The sequence below is a fragment of the Lepidochelys olivacea genome (genome assembly GCF_965140295.1).
Source record: "Lepidochelys olivacea isolate rLepOli2 genome assembly, chromosome: 2".
NCBI lineage: Eukaryota > Metazoa > Chordata > Testudines > Cheloniidae > Lepidochelys > Lepidochelys olivacea.
This window is the reverse complement of record NC_140412.1, coordinates 591,960-615,428: the sequence shown is the minus strand read 5'-3', so window position 1 is coordinate 615,428 and position 23,469 is coordinate 591,960. Positions and strand designations below refer to the sequence as shown.

At 49.2% G+C, this 23,469-nt stretch overlaps 1 protein-coding gene across 20 annotated transcripts in view; it reads left to right on the top strand.

Annotated features, from left to right (window-relative positions):
- The window catches only part of SCRIB (scribble planar cell polarity protein), a 237,931-nt gene that overhangs the window by 22,330 nt on the left and 192,132 nt on the right, over positions 1 to 23,469 (top strand). For all 20 annotated transcript variants that reach the window (XM_084621786.1, XM_084621778.1, XM_084621790.1 and 17 more), the window contains exons 2-10: positions 6,834 to 6,951; positions 7,539 to 7,617; positions 8,865 to 8,954; positions 9,726 to 9,782; positions 14,482 to 14,545; positions 15,930 to 16,004; positions 16,096 to 16,240; positions 16,481 to 16,599; positions 17,871 to 18,070. In XM_084621786.1, the coding sequence (XP_084477912.1) occupies positions 6,834 to 6,951; positions 7,539 to 7,617; positions 8,865 to 8,954; positions 9,726 to 9,782; positions 14,482 to 14,545; positions 15,930 to 16,004; positions 16,096 to 16,240; positions 16,481 to 16,599; positions 17,871 to 18,070 (947 nt within the window). The remainder of the gene's footprint in view (positions 1 to 6,833; positions 6,952 to 7,538; positions 7,618 to 8,864; positions 8,955 to 9,725; positions 9,783 to 14,481; positions 14,546 to 15,929; positions 16,005 to 16,095; positions 16,241 to 16,480; positions 16,600 to 17,870; positions 18,071 to 23,469) is intronic.

Sequence of the window (23,469 nt, the reverse complement as noted above, 5' to 3'; positions counted from 1 at the left end):
CTGGTGTTACTACCTGACAAAGCCAAGAACCTTGGATGCTGTATTATATGTGACGTGTATAGAGAAAGTAAATAAGGAAGTGTTATTTACTCCTTCTCATAATACCAGAACAAGGGGCTACCAAATGAAATTAATAGGTAGCAGGTTTGAAACAAACACAAGAAAGTATTTTTTCACACAACGCACTGTCAAGCTCTGGAACTCCTTGCCAGAGGGTGTTGTGAAGGCCAATACTATAACGGGGTTCAAAAGGGAGCTAGCTAGATTAATGGAGGATAGATCCATCAATGGCTATTAGCCAGGGTGGGCAGGAATGGTGTTCCTAGCCTCTGTTTGCCAGAAGCCTAGATTGGGTGACAGGGCATGGATCACTTGACGATAACCTGTCTGTTCATTCCCTTTGGGGCGCCTGCCATTGGCCACTGTCAGAGGACAGGATACTGGGCTTGAAGGACCTTTGGTCTGACCCAGTATGGCCATTCTTATCTCTGAGCTTCTGTCAGGTTGCCTTAATGGCAGTCACATTGATCTTCTTTGGTGGTTTGAGGCATCTTTTGGGGCACTCTAGTGAGAAGTGTAGTGACATCATGCTTCTCACAAGCTGATGGTCTGACCAGCATTCGACATCTCTCAAACAACGGGTGTGTGACGCTGACAGACCAGCTTAGTTTGGCGCTATAGGTCATTTCACGTGTGTGAATTTCAAAGAAATGTTAAGTGTATTAGTATGCATGGACCAATTTACTTGTGATAGTTTAGTTCAAAGGGAACGTTAATGGCACTGCCTTTACTTGTCTATAAAGTTGTTGATTGCTTATTGCATTACATTGTGTATGTCTCTGTAATTAAGTAATCCTAGATCAGGGGTTCTCAAATTGTGGGTCTGGGCCCCCGAAGGGCTTCAGCTTTGGCCCCCCTCCCTGCCTGGGGCAGTGGAGCTGTGGTGGCGGGACTCGGGTGGGCTCCTTCTTCGGTCCCCTCCTCCTGGGGTCGTGTAGTAATTTTTGTTGTCAGAAGATGTCACGATGCAATGAAGTTTGAGTACTGCTGCCCTAGATCAAAGTGTGTATATTCAGGCATTAGAACTTCATTAATACTAATGAATGATACTTCTATTATCTATCCCCATAAGAATGTAATGGCAGGCAATTGCATTAGATATGTCACTGTAACTAAATTACTTGTGAATGCAAAAGAAGTAGAAGGCTAAAGTCAAAGAATGGGTCATTGAGTTCACAGATCAAACTGCATTTCCTACTCACTGTCAACAGAGGAAAAGCCCAGGCTTTGGTGAAGACACCTGTCAGCTTGCCTTCTGTGAACAGGATCTATAAATACTGGCTTAAGGGAATGATCCTGCATCTCTGAACTGATATTCTTTAATGGTAGAATACTGAGTAATTAGACAGAGAGACCCAAAATTACTTTGGGGAACCCTGAGAGGCTTATGGAAAACTAGCAGATCACTATATCTGTGCTGTCCCTTTTAATCTAAAAACTTGGATTCTCCTGTGAATGTATTTTACCTGCTTTAACCTCTCAATAACTCATTTCTTTTTCTTAGCTAATAAACCTTTAGTCAGTTTACTAGAGAAATTGGCTCCAGCATTGTCTTTGGTGAGATCCAGAGTACCAATTTGACCTGGGGAAAGCGACTGGCCCTTTGGTGTGTGAGTAAACTAATGTGATGCAATATTTGGTATTGTGACCAATATCAAAGTCTAGTTTGGTTGGGTGGTAAGGTGGGCTGGAGATCCTAAGGGGACTGTCTGTGACTCCATGGTAATACTGGTATAGTGATCCAGGAGTGCACATTTGTTATGGGCTTGGTGAAATCTAATTATAGAAAATAAACCAGTTTGAGGAGTCTTCCTTGTTTTCTGACAGCCTGACCTGAGATTGGCACTCATTGTTGAAAGCCATACCACACAGCATGACAGGGTGATATGTACATCTTTGATGTCTTTAGACCATACAATTACATAGTCCAGCATGTGCCACTGTTTTGACCTGGGATGCTTCCGTGTTGTCTTATATTTGTTGGCTTTTGGAAGACTGAGAATAGTGAGATTGAACTTGAAACACTTGAAGAGAAGTAGTTGGCAATTTGAGTTTGATCATCCAAAGTCGTGATGGCCTAGCACCCTGTTCCACGTGTCAGAGTCAGCTCCTACATGTGCATTTAAAATCTTCAGGTACAATGAGTTTGTCCTAGTTTGGCATCCCTCTGATGACCCTGCTGAAATCTTCATAAAACAGGTTTCAGAGTAGCAGTTGTGTTAGTCTGTATTCGCAAAAAGAAAAGGAGTACTTGTGGCACCTTAGAGACTAACAAATTTATTTGAGCATAAGCTTTTGTGAGCTACAGCTCACTGCATCGGATGCATTCAGTGCATCCAGTGAAGTGAGCTGTAGCTCACGAAACCTTGTGCTCAAATAAATTTGTTAGTCTAAGGTGCCACAAGTCCTCCTTTTCTTTTTGTAAATTTATATGGGCGCCTTTCCTCTTAAAGCAGTTTACATCTTCTGTACAGCCTTAGCAAATGAGCAGCAATGCTTTGTTGTCTCGCTAATACACATACGTAAGCAACTGTACTTAAGGTCTGGTTTGAGAAACCTACACAGTAAACTGCATAGGTCTTGGCCTATTGACTGTGAAGAGCTGACTTGAACTAATAGCTCTAGGAAGGAGGAGTATTTCAAACCTGCTGCTGGGAGCCCTTAGCCCAGCCCCTCCAGCAGGGTGGACAGCTCCATTCATGGCATAGGTACTGTCTCCCTGCTTTTCATATAACCTTTCTCCCCCTTATCTGGCCTCTGTAGAAGACAGAAGACCTTGTTCTCTACTATGCAGTGCTGAACTAGGCCGGTATCTTACTGTGATGGGGTCGGACTCACCACTTCAGTGCCTCGTGCTGGGAATTAGCTCTTGGTTGCCAGTGCACCTTCCTCTAGTGGTGTCTCACCGCTGTCGCTTCTGCTCCACCTCTAAGACCCACGACATTCCCCGGACCACAGCGTCGTCTTCTGGGCACAGCCAGGCTGTGCCCCACTCCACTTTCTCCCCGCTTCTGGGGGAATCGGCTGTCTCTAGTCCATTCACTTGCCGCTGCGGCCTACTGTAGCCTTCGGTCTAGCCCCTCACCTCAGGGGTAAACTGCAGTCCAAATACTGGCCACCCCTCTGTGGCAAGTGGGGGGGAAAAAGGGGGGCTGGGCCCCCCACTAATCTAGGCTCTGACCCAGGGACCCTATAGCCAGTGGACACATGCTGCTGTTCCTCCAACTCCCACCGCCTGTTTCCCTAGGCCACTTCCCCCTAGCCCCTTCCTGGCCCATTGTATCAGGGGCCTCAGCCAGGCAGTCCTCAGGCTGGAGCTCCCTTTTGCTCCCCTGACCCTGTCCAGCACTGCTCTATCTAAGGTGGTACTCTAAGGCAGCCGGTCCTTCTCCCTTGCACTCTAGGGAGAGACTGACTCTGCTCTGTTGAGCAGCCCTTCTTTTTTATGGGCTTCCCTGGCCCTGATTGGCTGTTCAAACAAACCTTCTCCTGATTGGCTCTCTACAAGCCCTCCTTCCATTGGTTGGGTTTTGTGCAGTGTCCCTGAGGACTGCTTTAACCCTCCATCCACCTGTGTGGGGAAGCTGCCCCACCATACACCCTCCCCCTTAGAGACCCCCCTCCAGTCTTGTCTCCCCAGTTTCTCCCTCAGCTGGGCCTGCAGGATGTCTCTCTCCTGCTTCAGACTATCTACTACAAGGAGCAACCTGCTTCATTCTTCCAGGGTCTGAGTCCCCACCGTAGCCTCCCTGAGGGCTGCTTTAACCCTCCATTTACCTGTGTGGGGCAGCCACCTCACCACACGTACTGAACAGATTTTGTTACCCCTGGCAGCCTTCAGTGTGGCTCATTCATATCAATGACCCATTCTGAAGGTGGGGGTGGTCACCTAGTAAAGAAGGGTCAGACCAAGGTCTAACTCAGGCCCATGTGTAGCTGTCTAGGTAAGTCAGCCTCTGGGTCCGTTTTCTGGTCTACTATAAAGGTCTCCTTGCACTTGCTGCACCTGGGTACCCACCCGTGACTTATGGGCAGACAGAATAATTACATAGATTAGAAGTCATTTCTGTGTGTGTGGCTCTTAGTCTAGTGACTGAGACATAACTCTGTTCCCACCTCTACCACAAACTTCCTGTGTGACCCTGAGTAAGACACTTACCATCTCCGAGGGTGTCTGACAATCATAGGCAGATAGCTGTAGAGTGGGAGTAGTTTTTATTTATATTGCAGTAGAGTCCAGAGACCCCAATCGGGAATTAGGGCCACTTTGCAATACACGCCATACATCAGTCCCTGCCTCTTCATGGAGGCTGTGTTGAGAATCCACCAAGGGTGAAATTATGTCCTCCTTTCTCATGGTGAGTAGCCTGCTCTGCAAGTAGTCTCATTTATTTCAGTGGGAACGGGTGAGGGGCCTTTGGAAAGTGGTCCCTGACGTCTCTGCAGTGATTCAGGGAACACAGCAATTGCTACAGCCCTGTAGCCCATCTAGTTCAAAATTCAGTCTCTGACTCTGGCTAGTACCAGCTGCAAGAAACTCCCTACTGGACAATGATGGAATCAGCTACCTATAGGGAAAGCCTCTTGCCTCACCCTGTCTAACTCATGAGCTGTGTTCCCAATCTCCTTTTTTGAATGTTGCTAAGTAAGCTCTTAGTCTCAGAAGTACCTTGTTGTAGTGAGCTGTCCAGGCTATGAGTATCTTTCATGATAGAGGCTTGCCTTCTGTCAGTAGAATTTTCTATAGACGTGCATGTGCACCGTCTTCCTTAGCTGATCGTTTTGAGCATAGGGTATGTCTACACTGCCTACATTATGACGCGGCCACAACAGTGCTGCCACGACAGTGCTGTGACATGGGCAGCGTAGACATGCTTTTTCGCCGTGGGAGAGCTCTCCCCGCGATTTAAAAAAACAAACAAACAAAAAACACCCTGAACGAGCGGTGGTAGCTTTATCAACAGGAGCTGCGGCTTCTGGCGATAAAGCACTGTCTATTCTGGCGCTTTTCAGCGCTAAAACTTTTGTCGCTCAGGGGTTGTTTTTTTTCACATCCCTGAATGACAAAAGTTTTAGCGCTGAAAGTGGCAGTGTAGACACAGCCATAGAGACAAAAACCTGCATCTTACCTACTGCCTCTGTTCAGCTTTCAATGGGTCATACTCCTGACCAGTCTCAAGGGGATCCCTGAATGGCTGATTGCCTCAGCAAGGCTTGCTTCCCTCCCCAGTTCCAGCATACTTCTTCCCTCCTATCCTCCACGGCACTGGTCACAGGAATTGTTTACGCTGGGGCAGTGCATGTGGTCTCTCACTTGGACTTCCAAATGGTTGGGCTGAGCCATGTCCTGAAGTGAGGGAGTTAGAATGGAAACTTCATACAGCCTTAGCCCTATACAGTAGTACACATTATGGCCCAGCACCTAGTGCTTTTGGTGCTGTAGCTTATTTCTTTGGTACCCATGCAGAGCAAAGCAGGGTCCTAAGAGAACAGGGAATAGTTCTCCAAAGCTCTGGAGAGCAAGGTACAGTTACCAGCTCAGTCCCCAGGCTGGCTTGCTCCCTCCCTCCTGAGTGGCCCTGTCTTGCAGTAGCTGGAACCCGTCCATGGCCTTCACAGGACTAAGACCATGATCCTGCTCAGCTGGAACACAGTGTGAGCAGGTGCCCTTTGGTATGAGGGGACCCTAGTCCCTGGGACCCAGATGCCTCCCAGAGAATGGAGAATGTTTATAAAATAGGGCGTTGGTCCCATAGACAGGGTGCCACCCTGAGAGGGGAAGGTATATAAAATGTATCAAGAGACTGATCAGGCGGCTGGGCCCTGACTAACAATGGGAGGTCTTGAGAAATTAGATAAATGTGTCTGGGATCAGCTGTAAGCTGGGATGGCAAGCCAGGAATTGTTACTGTTCCTCTTTTATAATGAGCGGCTCAGACCCCTACAACATATGCAGATTGCAGCTGACATGGACTCTACAAGTACCATAGTCCCTGAGAGCGCACACTCTGCATCACGTGAGAAGATGAAAGCTGGGGCGGGGATCTCCCCACATTCCTGAGGTGGAGACTGATGTAGAAAACCATGTAGTGTCTCCACAATTTCCTTATTCTCCTTAACTGCTTCCTCCTACCTGTGGTGCCCAGCATCCCCTTGCATCTGCTTGTGGGCTTCCTGTTCCAGACAGGCTGATAGCCTCTCTTGCTAATCTCTCTCCTTGCATCCATGTCACCTGCCATTTTGTATGCTCCTTTCTGTTGACACATGTGGGCTGGCTTCCCCATGTCTGTGTGGTATGTACTGGCGACTTCACTAATGGAGACATCTTATGCATTAGTGTTCCTGTGATTTGCTGTGTGCCTGCAAAAGAAGCAAAGGCGCTCCCTGCCCTGAGGAGCTCCAGCCTGCATAGAGGGGAGGGGGGTGATAAGGGGCTGTAGAATAATGGGGTTGGGGCCACGACACACTTAATGACTCCATTTACTCCTTCCCTACACCTGTTCTGGATCACCAATGAGTCTGTTAAGCAGCTGGTCCCTACGGCTTCTTGCTCCCTACACGGATTGAGCCAGATAATTCTAGCTCCCCCCCCCTTGGCTGCTCAGTCTCACATTGCTTGTCTCCTGCGTGGCAGCAGCAGCCTTGAGAGGTGGCGTGTCTGCAGGAAGGGGCCTGGGCAGAAGGAAGCTGTCCACTGCTGGCAGTTGTGTAGGGCTGGGGTAAGCAGGTAGGATGAGATCCCCTATGGAACTGTTGCTGCTTTCTCCTTTCAGCCTTTCTTCCGGCTCCTGAACCTGCGCAAGCTAGGCCTGAGTGACAATGAGATTCAGAGGCTTCCCCCCGAGGTGGCCAACTTCATGCAGCTGGTGGAGCTAGACATCTCTCGCAATGGTAAGGCCAACCAGCCAGGGAACTTGGGGGGGCCTTGTCAGGAGACCAGTACCAGGCTCTTCCAGCACCCCAGTGCCCCACCCAGAGCACTGCTCCATGGGCCACCCGTTGTCACCAGGATGTCAGTGTCTGTGCCTGAAGGAAGATGTGCCCTTCAGGAGCTTCCTAGAGGGAACTTTGCTGGGAGTTGCTCTTGTGCCATGGAGTCTCCATGTCTCCGTCCTCCCACTGTGTGACAGGCTCTCACTGGGGCCTCCCTTGTCTCTACAAATTCAGATGGGAAATAAGGTGTATGTTTTTAATAGTGATAGTAATTATCCACTAGAACAATTGACCAAGGGTTGTGGTGGATTCTCCATCACTGCTAATTTTTAAATAAAGACTGAATGTTTTTGTAAAGATCTGCTCTAGGAAGTATTTTGGGGAAGTTCTGTGGTCTGTGCTACACAGGAGATCAGACTAGATGATCACAATGGTCCCTTCTGGCCTTGAAATCTATGAATCCATGTGATGGGCTTTTGCCGTACACTCTTATCTCCATGTGACTGGCTCTTACTGGGGTCTTTTTTTCCCCCTCTTTGCTTCAGACATTCCAGAAATCCCTGAAAGCATCAAATTCTGCAAATCCCTGGAGATTGCTGACTTCAGTGGGAATCCCCTCTCCAGGTAAGGAGGGGCAGGCAGTCTCCTCTCCTGGCTGAACTTGGTACATTGGGTGAGGAAGGGGGAAGCACCCTATTCTCTCCAGCTTGCCTTGCCCAGCAGCTCGTATTTGACATTCCGTAGAACTAAAATAGAAAGAGGCAAAGCCTGTGACCCCCCTGTAAAAATCAGTTCCAGGGGAGACAAAGGACAACATACTCTCAGGGCTGGCGACCTGCGTACCCACCTTGGAAAAGATTTTGATATCCTAGGAGATGGCCGTCCTCTGGATTCACCACCCGCCTCACACCATCAGAGGCAGCAGGTTTGATGAGAGTGCTGAGAGCCACACTGGAGGTGATCCAAAGCCTGTTGCTGCCTTCCAAAGCTGTCTTGCCCCTGATAGTTTCCATACCTTACACCCGACTTACCCTTTCCCCATCCCTCCTCAGAGATGAGAACCTATTATTAAAAGAAGTGGCCTTGTTCCTTTGTCAGCCCCTAGGTGCTCTGCTCTTGGTGTCCCTCTGGTAACTCAGCCCTGCTGGTTCCCAGAACTGCTCTGAGCTCCTTCCCTTTTGTCAGCATCTCTCTGCTAATACAGTGCCTGGAGCTGAGCACGTGGTCTCAGGGAGTCTACCCAGAACTTTACGGAGAGAGACTCTTCCCTTCATGTCCCATCCTGATGCCTTTGTAGCCTTTACTCCTGTGTCCTTTTGGGACTCCTCTGCCCTCCACTACAGAGTCCGAGGTGCCCACTTTCCACTTGGTGATGTTGTGCGCCAACGTCCATTACAGTCTTTGTAGATGGACACTCCCATTCCTCCTGCCCTACCCATTGTACCTTGTGGGCACCAAGGCCTCTGCAGACTGTGCCCCTTTAAATCAGAGTTAGCTCTCTGCTGCCTCCTTGTGGTGCTGGTATGTGAGCATAAGGTTTGCCAGACAGGAGCAGAACTGCTTCCAATGTGTGTGACTCCCCCATAATGCATCTAGGCAGTAGGTATTGTCGTTTGTTTGGAATGGGTAGGGCCGCAGTGAGTTTCTCTCCCTGTATAAAGGTTTGCAGGGATAGGGATTAGCTTTTCAGGGAGTAGGATGAGGCAGAGGGGACTCGGGGTTGTTTGTGCACAAACCTGTAACGGTGCTGGCTTTGTCACTTCCTGTCAGGGATGGTCTATATAATGCTGAGTCCTGCCATGAGTGCAGGGCACTGGACTAAATGACCTACTGAGGTCCCTTCCAGTCCTATGAGTCTGCTTCCTCCGTAGGCTTCCTGAGGGCTTCACCCAGCTGCGGAGTCTGGGCCACCTGGCCCTGAATGATGTGTCCCTGCAGAGCCTCCCCAGTGATATCGGGAAGTGAGTGCACTTATGCTGCTTGCTAGTTGTGTGGGGAGTGCAGGGGGGTGGGGTGGGCAGGAGGAGAGCACCCCCACCATCGTGGAGGATGCCTACACCATGTGGGAAAGAGCTCTTTATCTGAACTCCTTGTGGCTTTAGGAACATTAATGAGGTTATCCCCCACACAGTCCAGCAGCTGAGTCAGGATCATTGTTCTTGTGTCCTAGATGGCAAGTGTGGCACAAGAGGGGAAAGGACTTGCCCACAGGGAGTCTCTGCTGGAGGCAGGGATTGAACCCAGGCCTCCTGAGTCCCACAAGACCATCTTCCACTCTACTGCACATACACCACTTGCTCCCCTGCGAGTAGCTGCAGTCAATTCAGCAAGACTCTCAGCATGATGAGCTCTGAGTGCTTAGGCAGAACCCTCAGGGCCCTCTCAGAGAGGGCATGTCCTTCCTTCCCCCAGAGCAGGGCATCACCTTGTGTGTGAGGTTTGATCTCCGGGATGCAGGCTGCTCCATAGGCTGATGCCATCTCTCTCCTGTCCCCTGGACTGGGAACAGCATCCTCCATGGTGTTTTAATAGTAAGTCTCCATCAGCCCCGATAATTTGAGGACGTCTTTATTTCAACCCCAGCCTACTTCTGCTACTGGTGTACACCATGCACCCATGTATACGAAGGACTGCCCTGTGGGAGGGTCTGTGCATCCGAGTTTGTCCCTGAAGGGCTCCACCTACTGCCACTCCTAGTGATTCTGGCTTCCTCGCTCCCTTTTCTCTTGCAGTTTGGCAAATCTGGTGACTCTGGAGCTGCGTGAGAACCTGCTCAAGTCCCTCCCCACGTGAGTGTCCTGTCGGGTGACTGTGGCACCTTCCTGGCTGGTCGCCTAGGGCAGCCCCAGGGGCTAACCATCTGCAGTGCAGAGCTCAGCACCCTGGCTATGGGGCCTGCAGGGCTTCAAATGAACAAGCTCTCCTTCGGTGAATTATTGCGGGTGGTATGAGGAGAAGGGGTTTGTTCCAGCAATAAAGGTAGGGAGGGACATTTGGAATCTGTTTAGCTGAGGTCATGGGCACGCTGGAGGAGGCAGTGGAATTGGAGGGCTGCTGCTCTGAGGTGCCTGGTGGAACTGCTGAGAACGTCCCTCATTTGTGGGTTAGAGTTAGCTGAAGGTGGTTTTGGAGGGCAAGAGATGATGGTGTTTATGGGGGTGCAGGTGAGGATTTGCAGTATATGGTAAAGTAGAGCAAGGGAACTGGGGAATGTGGCAAATTTGTTCCCTTTTTCTGACACCTTTGCTTTTTTACATGCCTGTCCTGGCCCAACAGCTCTCACGGGGGTGTGGGTGTTGGGCTTCAGTAGAATACTGGTATTCTCGGGCAGGTGGGGGGTAAGAAGCCAGCCTTAAAGGAGAGAAGTTGAGTCACCAAGAGTTGCTGTAAGGATTTGGGAGGGGGGGTGAGGTGACAGCGCACATGTTTGCGAGCAAAACATACTCCTCACTTCAGCTCCAGGTGGTGAACTACCAGGCCTTGTTCGCGAAAAATACAACTGCCTTGCTTTGGAGCGGGTTGCTCCCTTCCTGTTGAAGATCTCCCTGTGCTCCTGTGTGGGAGTTTAAAAAATAATTAAAAAAAAAAGTCCAAAGGGTCACTCAGTCACTGGAGGCAGCCATGACAAGTCTGACGCAGCCATGCTGTCAATGACCAGGGTTGTCATGCTGTTGTGGCTGTTAGTGTCCAAGATACCCAAAGAGATGCAAGTCACCTTCGAGGACATGCCCTTTGAGGAGAATGGAACTCTGTGGTTCCTGAAAGACCCAGGGCTACATTAAGGTCCTTAGGGACCCAGAGTACAAATCCCTAACAGAAACCCTGTAAGAATCAGCTCCAGGGGAGACAAAGAACATCATACTCTCACGGCTGGCGACTGCATACCCACCTTGGAAAAGATTTTGATATCCTAGGAGATGGCCATCCTCTGGATTTGCCACCAGCCCCACACCATCAGAGGCAGCAGGTTTGATGGGAGTGCTGAGAGCCACACCGGAGGTGATCCAAAGCCTGTTGCTGCCTTCCGAAGCTGTCTTGCCCCTGATAGTTTCCATACCTTATACCCTACTTACCCCTTAGAATCATAGAATATCAGGGTTGGAAGGGACCCCAGAAGGTCATCTAGTCTAACCCCCTGCTCGAAGCAGGACCAATTCCCAGTTAAATCATCCCAGCCAGGGCTTTGTCAAGCCTGACCTTAAAAACCTCTAAGGAAGGAGATTCTACCACCTCCCTAGGTAAAGCATTCCAGTGTTTCACCACCCTAAGTTTTTCCTAATATCCAATCTAAACCTCCCCCACTGCAACTTCTTCAGGGATGAGAACCTGTTAAAAGAAGTGGCCTTGTTTTGGCCTGCATCGTTGGGGGGTTCCTGTGAGAGACCTGTTGTCCACGAAGGACAACACAAAATATTAGAACTTTTTTCCCCCACAGAAGGCATGAGCCCAGGATCAATACCAGGCACCTTCCTTCTGCAGTGGAACCCAGGGCTTCTTTTTTATGCCTTTCCTCTGGTTCCCGTGATCCTTGGGGTGACTTCCAGAATCAAAAGGGGAAAGGCCACGATCGTTCTCATAGCTCCACGCTGGCCCAGGCCTTTTTGTTGCAGATGTCCCGTTAGCTGCCAGTCTAGCTTCCAGGCTACTCATACCTGATCTCGTAACACCAGGGTGAGATAATCCATCCTGACCTGTATCTGGCGACCTGGATGTTATATGGTTAAGTAGTACAGAGAGAGTCTTCTTTAGACAAGTCCAGGAGATCCTAATACAGAGGAGGAAGATGTCCACCAGAAGGACATCCTCATCAAAATGAGAGATTCTTGGGTTATGTGCTCAACAGGGATGTGGGTTTTGATACTGCTGTTGCTCGACAGCTTGCTGCATCTGGAACTCTCCATTAAGGTCTACCTCTCAGCAATCGTGGTTTGTCATCTGTACAGTTGTGCCCTTTTCTGATGGTGTCAAAGTTCCTCAAGGCCCTGTTATGTACTTACTCTTGGGACAAGAACCTGTTCCTACCTGGGACCAGGCCCTTGCCCTTCTGAGATCCTTGAGGGGAGGCTCCATGACTGTCCGTGTTCCAGCTGGGAACGAACCTTCCAGCCCAAGTAGACAGACTTGTGTTAGTGGGGCTTGAGCTAGCGCGCTAAAATTAGGTGGGTGGCTGTTGCTGCTGTGGTAGACGCTCGAGTCACCCATGGTCACCATAGAGGTTAGAGTGGGCCTGAGGTCGGGTGGCAGATTCTAGCCAGAATCTTCACCAGAGCTACAACAGCCACAGGCTCATGCTAGCATGCTAAAAATAGCTCTATCTACCCGAGCTGGGAGGGTCGCCGCCATGCAGACACCCCTTGAGCCCCTTTCAGAATTCTCCGTAGTTCATCTCATTCTGAAGATGGTCTTCCTAGTCATTATCACTTCAGCCTTGTGGCTGACCCTCCCTACATGACATATCATGGGACAAAGTGCTGCTGAGACCTCACCTTGGGTGGTCTCACAATTCCATCTCACTCACTTAACCTGCCTGCTTTCTTCCTGAGACACCGCTCTTAATCAGCAGCCAAGTTGCATGTGCTGGACATTTTCAGAGCCTTACTTTACTACAGAGCCTGAATGGTTTGGTTCTCTGTGTCTCCATTTATTCTGGTTGTAGCCAACCATTCCAAGGGCCAGGCCATCTCATCGCAAAGGATAGCTAAGTGCATAACACGATGAACCTGCTACCAACTGGCAGGTACACCTCTTCCACTGCATGATAACTCTAACTCCGCCAGAGCTCTGCCTGGTTCAGAAATGTGCCAGGTTCTGAGATCTGCAAGGCAGTAATGTGTAATCCACTGATTTTTGTCAAGCGTTATGCATTGGAGTTACCTGCCAGAGCAGATGCCAAATTCCGGAGAGCAGAACTGGGGTCCCTGTTTGTTTGCAGCTGACGCTTCTCATTCCACTGGTTGAAAGGGGTGCTTCTTGCCAGTCACTTACAGTGGGATTTCACTGACACGCTTGAATAGAGAATGGTTACCCTGCAGTAAGTGTGGTTCTCTGAGATGTTATAACTGGTGTGCAACCCCCGACTGACCCTCCATCCCTGCTTTCGGAATCCTCCGCTAACACAGTCTTCAAATTGGGAGGAGTCTTAAGGAGGGTCATGGCTGCTTGATGCCCTCCCCTGGGAACACGAGGAGACTCAGGGCCCATATGTGGGTAGCCCTGATGGACATTGCTATTCAAAAGATTCTGATCTCATACGCATGAGGTGCACGTGCATCCACAGTGGGATCCACGCTGACGGCAGCATCTTGAAGAACCATGGTCAGTTACTGTAGGAGAACCATTCTTCCCCTGTTTTGGTATTTTTGCAGCCTGCCCTTTCCACCAGTCATCTCTTGGCTTTCCCATGAACATGCAACCAGACTCTTAAGTCGGTTTAGGGGTCAGAGCAGCTGCCTGCACAGGAGTCTCCTTCCAGAGATGGTGAAAACTGAGCTAGCGAAAGCCATCTGAAGAGAATAAAAGGGCAGAAGAGCTGCTGGGGGGCGGGGGCAGGGGAAGGAGGTTGTGCAGGTGTAAAGGAAGGAAGATCTCTGACCTGAGGGGGTGGGATAGCGACCCATGTTTTGAGAATCAGAGGATGGGATGGGGATTTAGGGCCAGGAGTCAATGCAGATTAACCTCTTAGCCATCTCACTTGGAGTAGTTTCTGTGTTGCCTCGGGCTGTGGGGCTGCTGGAGTGGAGACGCACACACCAGTGGTTCCAGGCATGTCTAGGACGAGTCCCCAGGGATGCAGGCGCTGCTCAGCTCCTGCTTTCATCCAGCCCTAGAAACTTGCCCCCAAGGTGCTGCCAGGACCTGGCTCCCAGGCAGGCTTCTTACAAGACCATATCCAGTGAACACCTTGTCTGCTATCATCTCTTTGCTTCTTTTTCTGCAGCACAGTGCCCAGGGTGCTCCCACATCCCCTGCAGGGACAATGGGGCTCCCAGTCTTGAGGGTAGGAAACTAGAGGGCTTGCTCCCTCCGCTCTCCTGTAACTCAGCTCCTGTGGCCCCCAGTGTGTGTGTCATTTTCCCTTAGCTTTTTCCAGTTCTCTCCATCGTCCTGTTCTCAGGGCTCCACCATGGCAGAACAGACCAGCAGCAGGTCCGGACTCTGGACACTCACCTGCTCACATGTCCCTGCTCAAAGCAGGCCTGCTTGAGTTGGTGGAGGAAACACCAGCAACTCGACTTTCCTGGGGCTCCCAGAGTCACTGAGCCCAGAGCAGACAGGACCTTGTTGGCTTCGGCCACTCTGATAGGAGGTGGGGCAGAGCCCCAACTCGCCTGAGCCCCTTGGCTTGGAGGCACCATGGAAAGAGCTATCTAGACTGACTCTTTAATCTCCTGGTGCAGGGGGGGTTCACAGTGATGTTGACTGGGGAGCTGGGGTCCCTGGTGCTAATCTCTCTCTCTCTCCTCCCCCCCACCCCCAAATGGTCTGCAGTTCGCTCTCATTCCTTGTCAAGTTAGAGCAGTTGGATCTTGGTGGCAATGACCTGGAAGTGCTGGTAGGTGAAGGGGATGGAAGGGAGGAGGTGGGATGGGAGGAGGTGGGTGGTGGTTGGGACAGTGCCCCCGTCCCCTTTGGGGATGGATGGAGGGGATCTGAAATCACAAGGAGCAGCAGGTGACTCCAGTGTGTCTGTTGCAGCCCAGTAACTGTTCCCAACTTTCTGTTCTCTTGCTGTGTTGGCACTGTGTGTTTTCCGTTGCTCATCTTGCTCCCCCCTCACATCCCATCCCCGTTTCTCTGGTGCACTCTCCCCTGCTCTCTAGCTGCCGGAGGATTTATGCCTCTCCAGTTCTGTCGCTTGCCTTTGCTGCCTCTGGCCTTTGCATCCCCATCCCAACCACCCCTTGTCATCTGCTTCAGCCCTGCTGTGCTGGCTTGCTGCTCTTCCCCTTTCTGGTTTGGCTTTGCCGTTAGAGAGAGACCCCAGCAATGGCCCATGTTATTCCCCAGGAGGTATAGATACCCAGTCTTAGTATGGAGGCCCTGAGGGCTGCAGACACTGAAACCTCCATCTAGGCCCTTCTCCTTTGTGAAAGCTGGAGACTGACACAGAGTGCCTGAGTGAAACCTGGATTCAGCTGCTCTTGCGTATTTGTTTCAGCCTTTGACTGAGCTGGAATCCAGGTGTGTTCTGTAGTTTCCACAGCTGCAGAGACAGGTGCCACAGAGTGCTGCTCCAGAACTGGCTTTCCAAGGATTTAACCTCTTGGTGAAGAAAACCTCCTAAAGCAGGAGCCACATGAGGTGGTGCAGCCCTTTCTGCCAGAACCTGCAGATGACCTGCAAGAATAGTTCTGAGGCATGAACTGCTTCTCAGTGGAGCATTAACTCCTAAACCTAACTATTATTCCCAACATGTTAGTGCTGTTAATTTGTTCCATTGCTGATCATTTTAGCAGCAACATCCAGCTAATGTGTGTCCCTATGGATGGCTGGTGGTGGATGATGTTGGTGTAGTGGGGTGGTTGGTTAATATCAAGTCATCTCTGCCCATTCCCACAAGGAGGAAGGAGAGGGGAGATTTATTCCTTCTGAGGCGAAAGCCTCTGAAGCCTTCACTCACCTCTCACCCCTCTGTGGGACCAAACAATCTCAATTATCCTCTTCTCGCCTGCTCCTGGGGACCTTTTGCAGCCAGCATGGCCAATCTAGAAACCAGCAGCATATCAGCTGATATCTTCCCCAATACCTGGTCTTCCGTGTCACGTACCCTGGCTTGCTTACTTCCCCAGCAGTCTGTGGTGAATGGCCTTGAGAAGGCGGCAGAGCTGCAGTGTCTGTCATTGCTGGATCGTGGTGATTTGGGAACAGCCTTTATCCCAGAGCAGGTGCTCTCCTGTAGCAAGGGGCTAACACTCTGCTTTCTTGTTCTGTTGCAGCCAGACACTCTGGGAGCATTACCAAACCTGCGGGAGCTCTGGCTAGACCGAAACCAGCTCTCGGCCCTGCCCCCGGTGAGTACTCACTCCATGAGTGTTGCCTTGCTGCTGTGCTCCCTACTCCATCACTCCCTTGAGCCAAGTGGTGTCTCCTTTCCCCTCCCAGGAGCTGGGGAATCTTCGGCGCTTGGTCTGTCTGGATGTGTCTGAGAACAAGCTGGAGCAGCTGCCCAGTGAGGTCAGCGGGCTGATGGCACTGACAGACCTACTGCTGTCACAGAACCTTTTGGAATGCATACCTGATGGGATTGGTAAGTGCGCTGGAGCGAGGGTTATCGTGTTTGCGTGGGTACATTATTACCCCATTGGAAAGGGAGGGAGCCCTGGATGGGAAAGTATGGGACAGGAGCAGGGACCATGTCACCCTGTGGATGGTAACAGTGAACTAAGCCCTGCTGGGAGGGTAAAGGATGGATGATTTGGCTGAGCAGTGTGGGCAGGGCCCATATCGCTTTCTGGTGCAGTTCATGTATGTCTCTCCCCGTGCTCAGGTCAGCTGAAGCAGCTTTCCATCCTAAAAGTGGATCAGAATCGGCTGGCTGCGGTGACTGAGTCGATTGGGGACTGTGAAAATCTCTCGGAGCTCATCCTGACAGAGAATGTGCTGACAGTATGTGTTCTGGCAGTCACGCCAGCCCTTATTGTGCTGCTTAGCTCAACCCCTTACTGGCGGCCCTGCTCCATGCCAGACTGTCATCTCCTTGGGCTCTGCCCACAAGCTGCTGCTTTGGGAGTTGCAGCCAGCACCACACAGGACTCAGGGCCCTTGACCTCGACCATGGGCCATAGTCTTCAGTGAGCTGCACCTGCTGTGCTCCTCTCTGGTGATGCGAAACCACAGTCCGTCCTTGGGAGATCCCTGGATGAAGCTGATGTCATCTCATGAGTTGGCTGAAGAATCCCCTGGGCTCTCCGAAGTGGATCAGCCCGAGTCCTTCTAGCCCAGTGGCCTGTCTCAGCCAGGGCCAGCACCAGATGACTGTGTACTGGTAGGCCCCAGTCGGGGACCAGGGCCCCATTGTGCTGGGTGCTCCATAGGCACATGGTAGAAAATGGTCCCCAACCCAAAGAGCTCAAAATCTTAGCACAGATGGGTAAATAACACGTGAGGGGAAGGACAAGGTGCTTCCCAAAGGCGGTGAACTCCCATCCTGAGCAGTTAGGGAATAACTTGCCCAAGGTGGAGCTGTTACCCACTCCCTATCAGTCAGACGCTGCCTTATGCCCTCAACTAGGAAGAGTTTATGTGCGTTCTGTTTTTTCCCCTCCATCCAGTGTAACAGTAGACCAGAGTAGACGGGAGCTCCCCCCACAGCCAGTGTTCCTGCCCCTCTCCCTGCCCCCTGCTGGGAGAAGCTGGGGCTGGAGTAGATGGGAGCTCCTGCCACAGCCAGTGCTCCTGCTCTGCTCCCCACAGTGCCCCGTGATGGGAGAGGCAGGGATTGTGGCTGTGATGCAGAGGGAGGTGATGATTTTCACCAGCAGTTATCAGTTGCTGAGGGATGTAGGTGTTGCTGTTCTTCCCCTTGCCATGAGATGACAGACAGCTAAACTTCTTGGCTATCTTCCTGGCTTGGCTAGCCAGGATGGGCAGGCATGCAAAACCATGCTTTGAAGTGTCCCTAGCCTCTGTTTGCCAGAAGCTGGGACTGGACAACAGGGGAAGGATCACTTGATTACCTGTTCTGTTCTTGCCCTCTGAAGCTCCTGGCGTTGGCCATTGTGTGAAGACAGGGTACTGGGCTAGATGGACCATTGGTCTGACCCAGTGTAGCCGTTCTTATGTTCTTTCCCCTTTATTTTGCTTTGGGGTTGTGAGGCCCACTGTAGTGAAGACTCTGGCATCATGGTTTCTGTGCTGTCGCTCTATCTCCCATCCAGGCCTTGCCAAAATCCCTGGGGAAGCTGACAAAGTTGACAAATTTGAATGTGGACCGGAACCGGCTGACAGCGCTTCCCTCTGAGATTGGGGGCTGTGCCAGTCTGAATGTTCTGTCCCTGCGTGACAACCGCCTGGTGCTTCTGCCTCCAGAACTTGCCAGCACCACAGAGTTGCATGTGCTGGATGTGGCAGGGAACAGGTAAGTGGTACACAGGGCCTTTACGGGGTAGCCCAGGCTTCAGGCATGCCCATCATAGAAGCCACATGGGAAGGAGGAGAACAGAGTGCAGTTTCAGACAGTTGACAAGAAGGTGTGAGTAACAGTAGGGGAAATTTGTATTGGGGAAATTAGGTTCAGGTTTTGAAATGACAACCACTCCCAGTCTTTATTCAGGCCTAATCTGATAGTGAGCAGGTCCTCAAGGAATCAATTCTGAAGCACTTAGAGGAGAGGAAAGTGATTAGGAACAGTCAGCATGGATTCACCAAGGGCAAGTCATGCCTGACTAATCTAATTGCCTTCTATGACGAGATAACTAGCTCTGTGGATGAGGGGAAAGCAGTGGATGTCTTGTTCCTTGACTTTAGCAAAACTTTTGACATGGTGTCCCACAGTATTCTTGCCAGCAAGTTAAAGAAGTATGGGCTGGATGAATGGACGATAAGGAGGATAGAAAGCTGGCTAGATTATCAACTGTCTGAAATGGGCCACTCTCATTACCACTTCAAAAGTTATTTTTCCTCCCTTGGTATCCTGCTGTTAATTGAGTTGTCTCGTTAGACTGACCTCACACTTGGTAAGGCAACTCACATCTTTTCATGTATTTATAACTGCTCCTGTATTTTCCACTGCTTGCATCTGATGAAGTGGGTTCTAGCTCTCAAAAGCTTATGCCCAAATAAATTTGTTAGTCTCTAAGGTGCCACAAGGACTCCTAGAAATTAAAAGGTGCAGCTCAAAAAGTGAAATCCCTGCAAGCTGCATGGAAACTTTTTTTTAAAAACCATAATAGAGGCTCAACTTAAATGTATACCCCCAAATTAAAAAACATAGAGAACCAAAAGAGTGCCACCGTGGCTAAACAACAAAGTAAAAGAATCAATGAGAGGCAAAAAGACATCCTTTAAAAAGTAAAGGAGTACTTGTGGCACCTTAGAGACTAAACAATTTATTTGAGCATAAACTTTCGTGAGCTACAGCTCACTTAATCGGATGCATACTGTGGAAAGTGTAGAAGATCTTATTATATACACACAAAAAGCATGAAAAAATACCTCCTCCCACCCCACTCTCCTGCTGGTAATAGCTTATCTAAAGTGACCACTCTCCTTACATTGTATTCCTTTTCTTTTTGCGAATACAGACTAACACGGCTGTTACTCTGAAACCTTTAAAAAGTGGAAGTTAAATCCTAATGAGGAAAATAAAAGGAGCATGAACTCTGGCAAATGAAGTGTAAAAATACAATTCGGAAGGCCAAAAAAAGAATTTGAGGAAGAGCTAGCCAAAGACTCAAAGTAACAGCAAATTTTTTTTAAATACATGAGAAGCAGGAAGCCTGCTAAACAACCAGTGGGGCCACTGGATGATCAAGGTGCTAAAGGAGCATTCAAGGATGATAAGGCCATTGTGGAGAAACTAAATTAATTCTTTGCATCGGTCTTCGCAGCTGAGGATGTGAGGGAGATTCCCAAACCTGAGCCATTCTTTTTGGATGACAGATCTAAGGAACTGTCCTCAATTGAGGTGTCATTAGAGGAGGTTTTGGAACAAATTGATAAACTAAACAGTAATAAGTCACCATGACCAGATGGTATTCACCCAAGCGTTCTGAAGGAACTTAAACGTGAAATTGCAGGCCTACTAACTGTAGTCTGTAACCTATCATTTAAATCAGCTTCTGTACCAAATGGCTGGAGGATAGCTAATGTGACGCCAATTTTTAAAAAGGGCTCCAGAGGTGATCCTGGCAATTACAGGCCAGTAAGGCTGACTTCAGTACCAGGCAAACTGGTTAAAACTATAATAAAGAACAAAATTGCCAGACACATAGATGAACATAATTTGTTGGGGAAGAGTCAACATAGTTTTTGTAAAGGGAAATCATGCCTCACCAATCTATTAGAATTCTTTGAGGGGGTCAACAAGCATGTGGACAAGGGGGATCCAGTGGATATAATGTACTTAGGTTTTCAGAAGGCCTTTGACAAGTCCCTCACCAAAGGCTCTTAAGCAAAGTAAGCTGTCATGGGATAAGAGGGAAGGTCCTCTCATGGATTGGAAACTGGTTAAAAGATAGGAAACAAAGGGTGGGAATAAATGGTCAGTTTTCAGAATGGAGAGAGGTAAATAGTGGTGTCCCCCAGGGATCTGTACTGGGACCAGTCCTATTCAACATATTTATAAATGATCTGGAAAAAGAGGTGAACAGTGAGGTGGCAAAATTTGCAGATGATACCAAACTACTCAAGATAGATAATTTACAGGCAGACTGTGAAGAGCTACAAAAGGATCTCACAAAACTGGGTGTCTGGGCAACAGAATGGCAGATGAAATTCAATGTTGATAAATGCAAAGTAATGCACATTGGAAAACATCATCCCAACTGTACATATAAATTGATGGTGTCTAAATTAGCTGTTACCACTCAAGAAAGAGATCTTGGAGTCATTGTGGATAGTTCTCTGAAAACATTCACTCAATGTGCAGGGGCAATCAAAAAAGTGAACAGAACTTTGGGAATCATGAAAAAAGGGTTAGATAATAAGACAGAAAATATCATATTGCCTCTATTTAAATCCATGGTCTGCCTCATCTTGAATACTGTGTGCAGATTTGGTCATCCCATCTCAAAAAAGATGTATTGGAATTGGAAAAGTTTCAGAAAAGGGCAACAAAAATGTTTAGGGGTATGGAACGGATTCCGTATGAGGAGAGATTAAATTAGACTGGGACTTTTCCCCTTGGAAAAGAGATGACTAAGGGGGGATATGATTGAGGTCTATAAAATCATGACTGGTGTGGAGAAGGTAAATAAGGAAGTGTTCTTTACTCCTCATAACACAAGAACTTAGGGGGTCACCAAATGAATCATAGAATATCAGGGTAGGAAGGGACCTCAGGAGGTCATCTAGTCCAATCCCCTGCTTAAAGCAGGACCAATTCCGAACTAAATCATCCCAGCCAGGACTTGGTCAAGCCTGACCTTAAAAACTTCTAAGGAAGGAGATTCCACCACCTCCCTAGGTAACCCATTCCAGTGCTTCACCACCCTCCTAGTGAAAAAGTTTTTCCTAATATCCAACCTAAACCTCCCCCACAGCAACTTGAGACCATTACTCCTCATTCTGTCATCAGCTACCACTGAGAACAGTCTAGATCTATCCTCTCTGGAACCCCCTTTCACGTAGTTGAAAGCAGCTATCAAATCCCCCCTCATTCTTCTCTTCTGCAGACTAAACAATCCCAGTTCCCTCAGCCTCTCCTCATAAGTCATGTGTTCCAATCCCCTAATCATTTTTGTTGCCCTCCGCTGGACTTTTTCCAATTTTTCCACATCCTTCTTGTAGTGTGGGGCCCAAAACTGGACACAGTACTCCAGATGAGGCCTCACCAATGTCAAATAGAGGGGAACCATCACGTCCCTCAATCTGCTGGCAATGTCCCTATTTATACATCCCAAAATGCCATTGGCCTTCTTGGCAACAAGGGCACACTGTTAACTCATATCCAACTTCTCATGCACTGTAACCCCTAGGTCCTTTTCTGCAGAACTGCTGCCGAGCCTTTCGGTCCCTAGTCTGTAGCGGTGCATGAGATTCTTCCTTCCTAAGTGCAGGACTCTGCACTTATCCTTGTTGAACCTCATCAGATTTCTTTTGGCCCAAACCTCTAATTTGTCTAGGTCCCTCTGTATCCTATCCCTCCCCTCCAGCGTATCTACTTCTCCTCCCAGTTTAGTGTACTCTGCAAACTTGCTGAGGGTGCAATCCACACTATCCTCCAGATCATTTATGAAGATATTGAACAAAACTGGCCCCAGGATCGACCCTTGGGGCACTCCACTAGATATCGGCTGCCAACTAGACAGGGAGCCATTGATCACTACCCGCTGAGCACGACAATCTAGCCAGCTTTCTATCCACCTTATCGTCTGTTCATCCAGCCCATACTACTTTAACTTACTGGCAAGAATACTGTGGGAGACCATGTCAAAAGCTTTGCTAAAGTCAAGGAACAACACGTCCACTGCTTTCCCTTCATCCACAGAGCCAGTTATCTTGTCCTAGAAGGCAATTAAATTAGTCAGGCATGACATGCCCTTGGTGAATCCATGCTGACTGTTCCTGATCACTTTCCTCTTCTCAAAATGCTTCAGAATTGATTTCTTGAGGACCTGCTCCATGATTTTCCAGGGACTGAGGTGAGGCTGACTGGCCTGTAGTTCCCAGGATCCTCCTCCTTCCCTTTTTTAAAGATGGGCACTACATTAGCCTTTTTCCAGTCGTCCGGGACCTCCCCTGATCGCCATGAGTTTTCAAAGATAATGGCCAATGGCTCTGCAATCACATCCGCCAACTCCTTTAGCACTCTCAGATGCAGCGCGTCCGGCCTCATAGACTGGTGCTTGTCCAGCTTTTTTAAATAGTCCCGAACCACTTTCTCCACAGAGGGCTGGTCACCTCCTCCCCATGCTGTGCTGCCCAGTGCAGCAGTCTGGGAGCTGACCTTGTTCGTGAAGACGGGGGCAAAAAAAGCATTGAATACATTAGCTTTTTCCGCATCGTCTGTCACTAGGTTGCCTCCCTCATTCAATAATTCAATCCACACTTTCCTTGACTTTCTTCTTTTTGCTAACATACCTGAAGAAACCCTTCTTGTTACTCTTAACATCGCTTGCTAGCTGCAACTCCAGGTGTGATTTGGCCTTCCTGATTTCACTCCTGCATGCCTGAGCAATATTTTTATACTCATCCCTGGTCATTTGTCCAATCTTCCACTTCTTGTAAGCTTCTTTTTTGTGTTTAAGATCAGCAAGGATTTCATTGTTAAGCCAAGCCGGTCGCCTGCCATATTTACTATTCTTTGTACACATCGGGATGATTTGTTTCTGTAACCTCAATAAGGATTCTTTAAAATACAGCCAGCTCTCCTGGACTTAATGAAATTAATAGGCAGCAGGTTTAAAACTGACAAAAGGAAGCATTTCTTCACACAATGCATAGTCAACCTGTGGAACTCTTTGCCAGAGGATGTTGTGAAGGCCAAGACTATAACAGGGTTCAAAAAAGAACTAGATACTTTCATGGAGGATAGGTCCATCAATGGCTGTTAGCCAAGAGGGGCAGGGATGGTGTCCCTAGCCTCTGTTTGCCAGAAGCTGAGAATGAGTGACAGAGAATCGATCACTTGATGATTCCCTATACTGTTCATTCCCTCTGGGGCACCTGGCATTGGCCACTGTTGGAAGACAGGTTGCTGGGCTAGATGGACCTTTGGTCTGACCCAGTATGGCCATTCTCATGTTCTAAATCCCTACTCCCTGACTGACCCAGCAGCCACCTGACTCCAGCTCTTGAAGAGGTAGGACAAGAACA